Below are 8,474 nucleotides of genomic sequence, written 5' to 3' on the forward strand. Positions count from 1 at the left end.
CATAATAGGCTGAGGCAAAAGGAAGTCTTGAGCCCATAGCTAAAGGCTAAAAAAAAAAAAAAAAAAGAAAAAAAGATATTAGGCAAGGTCTTGTAGAGAGAAGAGGCCCCACAAACTCTAGGGTCCCTTTCACCTCCCATCCCAAGGCCCGACACTAGAGAGGGAAAGAGAGGAAGAATTCTCTATGACTGCCCTGTTGTCCTCTGACACAAATCCCTCCGGTGAAGGATTTTGCCCTGCAGCCTTTCACCTCATCCTGTCTGCCTGAAAACCAGGCTGATCTCTGGTGCTCTGGGACATCCCAAGAATCCAGAATACTGTGGCCCTATATCTGTCCTCTAGCCCTACATTGTGTGGGCTGCACTCTGCTGGGAGCTCCCTGTCTTCATCTGTGGGGCTTCCTGTGTTTATCTAGGTGTTAGGTTAACCTACTGCTTCAAGGTCTCCTCAGTACAAGGCCAGGATGAGAGGACTCCCCTAGGGTACTGGCAACTGCCAATGGGTTTAGGGCCAAAGCAAGTTCTCCAGCTGCTTGGGTTGGCATGGTGACCTCTCCACATTTCCACAACACACAGAGAAGAAGCAGAGAGCTTGGGATCCAGAAGCAGGTACTCCCCACCCACTAGGTTATAACCCCCAGAAGAACTGTTGAGAGACCTGGCTACAGAGGGAGGAGGGCTCTTCTACTAATTTGCCGCAGGCTGCCACTATCACCTTGTAAGTGCCAGCCCAGCTGCAGGGAGGCCCCTTAGCCCCCAAGCACCAGGGACTTTCAAGCTGAGACTCAGAAGCCAAATGGACCTGTATCTAAATGCTGCCTTGGCCCCTTCCAAGGTGAGTGGCTTACATCACTGGAGCCCTAGGTCCCACATTTAAAAAACAGTAATAATACCAAACTTGCAGGGCTAGGCAAATATTAAAACAGACTTTTTAAAAGTGCCCTGAGACAGAATCCCATTTCTAGATATCCACCCAGAAGGAAAAAAAAATTTTTTTATCATAAGGACATTTATACTAGATTGTTTGTCACAGCTCAGTTTACAATCACCAAGATGTGGAATCAACCCAGGAATGGATTAATGAACTGTGGTGTATATATATATATACCATGGAATGTTATTCAACCATAAAAAGATGGTGAATTTACATCTTTTGTATTAACCTGGATAAAATTGTAGACCATTCTGTTTAGTAAAGTACCACAGGAATGGAAAAGGAAATATCCAATGTATTCAATACTAATATGAAGCCAGTAGAGGAACAAATACATTCCCACACAAGAGAAAAACTCAATGTAATTCTGGCTGGGGAAGGAGGGAAAGGGAGGGGAATTGGTGAGCTCTCACCTAATAGGCACAATGTAAGAGTACATGGCACACCTGGGTAAGGGGCAGAACTACAACAGGGACCTTACCTAACAAACACAAACACTGTAACCTAATCATTTGTACCTTCATATTACTCTAAAATTAAAAAAAAAAACTAAAACAATAAAGGCTTTGAGAGTAAAACATAAATTCATAAATTGTGACTGGTATAAGTTGTTGTTGTTAGGTTTTGCTCTCCTCTTAGGTGTGGGAATTGAGACTTACATGATCCCCTGGGCTTCCAGATGGAGCAATGAAGCAACTTAGCTGCCTCCCTGAGGATTATGACACAAGGAGGATGTTACACTGAGGTTTGAGTTTCCTGGCTTTTGTCTGAGTCAGGGCAAAAACTGCAATTTTAACTTCAGAAAGGAACTTATAAATGAAGTAGAACAGAACTGGGTAAAATACCTAACCTGACTATTTCTGTTAACAGGACATGTAAAATTCATTCTTCCTTTCCATATGGGATCTGGGGAACCCTTGAGGATCCCTGCATGTGTATTATTTCTAGGAGAGCTAGAGAATGCTCAGAGCACCCTGCAGCGTTGCTTAGAGCTGGAACCCTCCTCTGTAGACGCCCACCTCCTCATGGCCCAGATCTACCTGACTCAGGGCAACTTTGCCATGTGCTCCCACAGCTTAGAGCTGGGTGTCAGCCACAACTTCCAGGTGGGGATCCTCTGTGCCCTGTCACCCACTCAGCATCCCCAAGTCCAGCTAGCTAAAGCCCACATTTGCCTTGAGAGAGTAGTCCTAGGGGCTACCTATGTCCCTCAGACCCTCTATGGCCCCAAGGCAAGGCGGGCTCCCTGGCATTCTTGGATATGGCTGCTGTGAACAGCAAGTGGCAGGGAACTAGAGCCCCTTACTTTGCTGTGTTCCTCCTAGGTCCGAGACCACCCCCTCTACCACTTCATCAAGGCCAGGGCCCTTAACAAGACTGGAGACTATCCAGAGGCAATAAAGACTCTGAAAATGATCATGAAAATGCCAACTCTGAAGACCGAAGAAGGCAAGAAGTTACGCAGGCTGTCTGTGCAGCCCAGCGAGTGGGTATCCATCTTACTGGAATTGGTAGAGGCCCTCCGGCTGAACGGGGAACTGGTAAGAAATGCTGTACTCTCTCCCTAGGGCATAGGGCACTTTGGAGGCCCAGGGTAGGCCTGGGAGCCAGGCTCTTTGATTGCCTATTGTTTTCTTGTACATCAATTGAAGGGTCTTTGGTTCCCATGTTTTAGCATGAGGCCACCAAAGTCATGCAGGATGCCATCAATGAGTTCAGCGGCACTCCAGAAGAGATCCGCATCACCATCGCCAATGTGGACTTGGCCCTGAGCAAGGGCAATGTGGACATGGCACTGAGCATGCTGAGGAACATCACACCCAAACAGCCCTGCTACATGGAAGCCCAGGAGAAGATGGCCAGCATCTACCTGCAGACCCGCAAAGATATCCGCCTCTACATTGGATGCTACCGGTAAGTCCCACAGGCAGCCCCAGGGCAGCTGCTTCCTCGATGGTATCTGAGGGAGTGTTCCCTTCAGATTGTAGTTCTTCAACCTACGTCTCCAGAGTGTGTCCTCAGGGTGTGTTCGACAAACATATGGAATTTTCCATGGGTTAGAATTTGAGTATGACAAGTCAGTAAGCCTTGCTGAGGGGTTAATCTGAGGACACAGAATGGAATTGGCTCTGAGTGCTTCATGCCTCCCCGACTTTCCTGCACCTTTTGTGGTTTCTTTTGTTTTGTTTTGTTTGAGACAGAGTCTCACTTTGTCACCCTCAGTAGAGTGTCATGATGTCATAGCTCACAACAACCTCTAACTCTTAGGCTCAAGTGATTCTTTTGCCTCCACCTGGGACTATAGGCACCTGACACATTACCTGGCTATTTTTAGAAGCAAGGTCTTGCTCTGGCTCAGTCTGGTCTTGAACCTGTGAGCTCAGGCAATCACCCACCTCAGCATCCCAGAGTGCTGGGATTATAGGTGTGAGCCACTGTGTCTGGCCTTCCCTACACCTTTTGTGTGGTTCACATTTTGGTGGAAGGCTGTGGGCCTCACTTCCAGAGCATGTGCCAAAGGGACGATGGGAACATACTTCTGCTGGCTCTGCCTGTCCTTGGGTAATGTCCAGTCATTTGAGTGTGGCCAAGGTAGAGTGGCTGCAGATGGAAAGCAGAGATCTGAAGCCTCACGCTGCTCTGTGTGATTTGGAGTTCCTACTCCTTTCTTTAGGCACAACCCCATTTAGGCAATTCAGGAGAGGGTCAGCGTGCTGGGGGAGCCATACAGCAGAGGGAAACCAATAAACAGGAAGGAAGCACAGTCAGCTTGGAGTTTAGGAAAGAGCAGTGTGGCTGTCTTAGAGAGAAGGGTCTGGAATGCTGGGGGTGGACCAAGAGGACCAAGAAACAAAGGCCCTGGCTGTGACTGCAGAACAGATGAGGAGAACCTATCTAAGGTAGCTGGAATTGGTAGACACCCTCTTGCTCAGTGGGAACTGGTAAGAAATGGTGAGCTTTCTGTAAGTCTTGATTGATGAATGAGTGAATGTCAGTCAGGATTAGTGGGAAATAAGAGGCAATGGCTTCAGGAATATGATGGGTGCACAGGCCTGAGATAAGCTTTTGGTTACTCTTGCAGTGAGCTCTGTGAACATCTGCCTGGCCCCCACACCAGCCTGCTACTGGGTGATGCTTTTATGAACATTCAGGAGGTAAGTAAGAGGCCTCGTAGTCTTGCCAAATAGCCCCCCATTCTCACTTATCCAGTGAGAGAGAGAAAAAAGACTCCTGGACACTTTCCTCACTAGCCCGAGAAGGCCCTGGAGGTCTATGATGAGGCCTATAGAAAGAACCCACACGATGCCTTCCTCGTCAGCAGGATTGGGCAAGCATATGTGAAGACCCACCAGTACGCCAAGGTCAGGCTGAGCTGAGGTGGGAAGGCGTAGGGAGGGCCAGCCCAGAAGGGACAGTGGAGGAGGGTGAACCATGGGGCATCTGGATGGGAGGAGAGTGGCTGAGTTTCCATCCCAGCTTCTGCTGAATGGGGTTCCAAAGGGAGAACTTAGCAACTGCCTCCCACCACACATACCTGCTTAAGCTGAGGCCAGAGCCCTGTGCCAGCTGGGAGGGCCTTTTCACCTCCAGCATCTATGTTCTGGGGGGCCCGCTGGTGTGGCAGCCACTGAGGGGAATTTGGTGTCAGACACAAGTGCAGAACCAGACCAGAGGTCAGTATTTCTTGTTTAGGGCAGCACCGGTGGCTCAGTGAGTAGGACACTGGCCCCATATGCCGAGGGTGGAGGGTTCAAACCCAGCCCCGGCCAAACTGCAACAAAAAAATAGCTGGGCATTGTGGCAGGTGCCTGTCCCAGCTACTCGGGAGGCTGAGGCAAGAGAATCACCTAAGCCCAAGAGCTGGAGGTTGCTGTGAGCTGTGACGCCACAGGAGTCTACCAAGGGTGACAAAGTGAGACTCTGTCTCTCAATAAATAAATAAATAAATAAATAAATAAATAAATAAAATATTTCTTGTTTGCACTAAGGCAATTAATTATTATGAGGCTGCCCAGAAGATTAGTGGACAGGACTTTCTGTGCTGTGATTTGGCTGAACTGCTCCTCAAGTTAAAGAAGTTCAACAAAGCAGAAAAAGTCTTGAAGCAGGCCCTGGAACATGAATTTGGTGAGGCAGGTTCTTTTTTTCTTTTTTTTTCTGAGACAAAGTCTCACTCTGTTGCCCTGGGTAGAGTGCCATGGCGTTATAACTCATAGCAATCTCAAACTCCTAGGTTCCAGTGATCCTCTTGCCTCAGCCTCCTGAATAGCTGGAACTACAGGTGCCTGTCACAGCACCTAGCTACTTTTAGTAGAGATGAGGTCTCTTGCTCAGGCTGGTCCTAAACTCCTGAGCAATCCAGCTGAGTAAGGCAGAATTTTAAGTCCCTTCTAGCATTGGGAGCTAGAAGTCCTGAACCCAGCCCTCCCACCAACTCAGCTTCCCAGGGGCCAGAGAACACTAATTTAAGTTTCCATTTAGCAGCCAAAGACATCCCATCCATGATGAATGATGTTAAGTGCTTACTTTGGCTGGCAAAGGTTTACAAGAGCCAGAAAAAAGAAGACGTGAGGGAAACTTTGAACAAGGTAATTGACAAGCAGACTCAAGCTCTTCATCTTCCCTCTGCTGATAGGGGCTGAAGGAGGAAGGGCAGGGCTCTGGACCTGGAGGGGCCCTAGTCCTCTTCCTCAAAAAAGGACCTAGGTCACACCTCTGACCTCCCCATCCTTGTTCATTTAGTGGTGGTGCGCAAAAATGCTCTGAGCTGGGCTAGGCTGGGCTGTGGAAGGCAGAAAGAAAGACAGTGCCTTAGTCCTCAAGGATGATGACAATGTCAGTAGCACTCATGCATTGAAAGCTTTGTGAGGCTCAGTGCCTGTGGCTCAGGTGGCTAAGGCGCCAGCCACATACACCTAAGGTGGCAGGTTCGAATCCAGCCTGGGCCCACCAAACAACAATGACGGCTGCAACCAAAAAATAGCCAGGCATTGTGGTAGGCACCTATGGTCCCAACTACTTGGGAGGTGGAGGCAGGAGACTCGCTTGAGCCCAGGAGTTGGAGGTTGCTGTGAGCTGTGATGCCACAGCACTCTACCCAGGGGCACAGCTTGTGGCTCTGTCTCAAAAAAAAAAAAAAAGAAAGAAAGAAGGAAAGAAAGCTTTGTGCTACGATCTGTAATAGGCTTTTTGCTTTCTTACTTAATTCTCACAGTAGCCCTTTGAGATAGTCACTGTGACATACCCAACTTACATTTAAAACTTTAGAAGGATAAGAAATGTGCCCCAGGTCAAGTACAGTTGTGCTAGTCCATTTTCTCTTGTCTTATAACAGAATACCTGAAACTGGGTTAATTTATAAACAAAAGGAACTATGTCTTATAGTTATGAAGGCTAGGAAGCCCAAAGTTTGAGGGCACATCTGATGAGTGCCTTCTTGCTTGGTAGGTCCTTTCTTAGGAGTCCCAAGGTGGCTCCCAAGGTGGCTCCCAAGGTGGCACAGGGCATCACATGGTAAGAGAGCTGAGCATGCTAACATGTTACATAATTTTCTTTTCCTCTTCTTAGAAAGCCACCAGTTCCACTGGTATAATAACCCATTACCCATTAATCCATGGATGGATTAATCAATTTCAGATTAATAAGGGCTCAGCTCTCATGACTCAATTACTTCCTGAAGTTGTCACCTTTCAATGCTTCCACATTGGAGACTGAGTTTCCAACACAGGAAATTTGGGGGACACATCCAAACCACAGCAACATTCATGCATTGCTTAACAAAATCAGGGATATGATTTTGTCATTGTGTGTACTTCGTAGTGTCCTTACACAGTGGTAAGGACATAGATGGCTTACATGTAGATGGTATAGCCTACTACACACCGAGGCTATATTGTATAGTCTACTACACCAGATTCCTCACAGGCTACAAACCCATACAGCATGTTACTGTTCTGAATACGGGAGGCAATTATAATGGCAAGTATTTGTGCATCTAAACATATCTGAGCCTAGAAAAGATACAGTAAAAATACAGCATTATAATCTTATCTGTGGCCAACTGAAAAGTCATTATGGTGCATGGCTATACTAGTAAGCAGTGGAGCTGAGGTCTGAACCAGGTCTGGCTGGTCCCAACCCGTGTTCCCTTCACATTGGGCCGATCTGAGAGGCCCTGGCCATTCCTGTCTCATCTTTCTCACTTTTGCCACTAGGGATGTGGCTTGTCATTTGTTCGAAGGGTGCACTCTGTGGTTATAGAGGAAGTCTGCTTAATATGGTTTGTTTACCATTGGATTTCCATTCCTCTGTTTGTCCCTCAGAGAACCAAGTGCTAATTTGTGCCTACTTCCTACAACTTAAGCCTGGCATCACCACTTCTTCCTGCCCCCATGCTGTCTGATTGCTTACCTGATCATTTGTATTATGAATATTTGGCTTCCTCAAATGCCCAACAGGGCAACATATTCAGAGCAAAACACAGCCTGCACTGAGTACCTACTGTGTGCTTGTTAAGGCAGTTGAAACAATTTAGATGTAGTGCCTCAAGGTGTGACACAAGCAGGTAAACAGGAAAGTACAATACAGTGTTTTGTTTGAAAGCCTTTGCTTCTGTTCCTACCCGCAAAGGCACTACCAGCTTGTCTCCTATGTACTCAGCCAGTGGCCTTGCCTACCCAGAGTGACTCAGGTTTGCACAAGGGCACTTAAAATAGCCTTTCTAACACTGCTGGTTTTGAAATAAGAGTTTGGAACTTTCTATGAACTGACACATAAGGCTCCGAGTTCTGATCCTGGCTTTATTGTTTTCCCAAGGCTTTGGACCTCCAGTCTCGGATACTGAAGAGGGTTCCATTAGAACAACCAGAAATTATCCCCTCCCAGAAGCAACTGGCTGCCTCCATCTGCCTTCAGTTTGGAGAGTACTACCTGGCAGAGAAAGATTATGCCAAAGCAGAGAAGGCTTATAAGGATGCCCTTTCCTACTCACCTATTGACAATAAGGTAGGTGGGCCTAAAGCAAGACTCTGCTCCCTCTCCCAGGGCACAGTGCCTTGCTAAGCTCCCTAACCAGGTACAGGGACAAGTTCTTCCTCTATCCCTCCCTAAGGAGCTGCATGTCTGATGAGCATAGGAGGCCAGCCAGCAGTGGCTCCTGGGGTGAGGCACCTGCTCTGGCTGACCCTGGGCCCTCACCTGCTGAAGTCCTTGGGGCAAGGCTGGGAAGGCTCAATTTGGACAGCCATTTGTAGGGAGTGGAGTATAGAAGACACTGTCAAAAGTCATGTTAGGCTTACACTTTAAGGACTCCCTTAGAGATGAGGAGATGATGAGGGTTGTGGCTGCCAGGGCTCTTTGGGTATGAAGCCCAGGCTGAGGCTCCAATGGGGTTAGATCTGTGAGGGAGGTGTGGCTCAAGCTAAGGGAACAGTGTCATTCATGCTAAGAGAGTAGATGGAGAACTTAATAACAACAGATCTATTCATTCTTTTAATATTCACTCATTTCACAGATAGCTAATATGTGCCAGGTATTGTACC

General features: G+C 47.5%; 1 protein-coding gene across 2 annotated transcripts in view; it reads left to right on the plus strand.

Moving 5' to 3' along the window:
* Window positions 1-8,474, plus strand: part of TTC21A (tetratricopeptide repeat domain 21A) — a 39,137-nt gene that overhangs the window by 26,249 nt on the left and 4,414 nt on the right. The window contains exons 14-21 of one of the 2 annotated variants that reach the window (XM_003794476.1): window positions 1,885-2,039; window positions 2,259-2,474; window positions 2,609-2,847; window positions 4,016-4,088; window positions 4,185-4,295; window positions 4,923-5,061; window positions 5,419-5,522; window positions 7,750-7,938. In XM_003794476.1, coding sequence (XP_003794524.1) covers window positions 1,885-2,039; window positions 2,259-2,474; window positions 2,609-2,847; window positions 4,016-4,088; window positions 4,185-4,295; window positions 4,923-5,061; window positions 5,419-5,522; window positions 7,750-7,938 — 1,226 coding nt within the window. Of the gene's footprint in view, window positions 1-1,881; window positions 2,040-2,258; window positions 2,475-2,608; window positions 2,848-4,015; window positions 4,089-4,184; window positions 4,296-4,922; window positions 5,062-5,418; window positions 5,523-7,749; window positions 7,939-8,474 lie in introns of both variants that reach the window. The other variant, XM_003794475.1, reaches the window with a different exon arrangement.

Source organism: Otolemur garnettii, unplaced genomic scaffold (assembly GCF_000181295.1).
Source record: "Otolemur garnettii isolate 467f Iridium unplaced genomic scaffold, OtoGar3 scaffold00082, whole genome shotgun sequence".
NCBI lineage: Eukaryota > Metazoa > Chordata > Mammalia > Primates > Galagidae > Otolemur > Otolemur garnettii.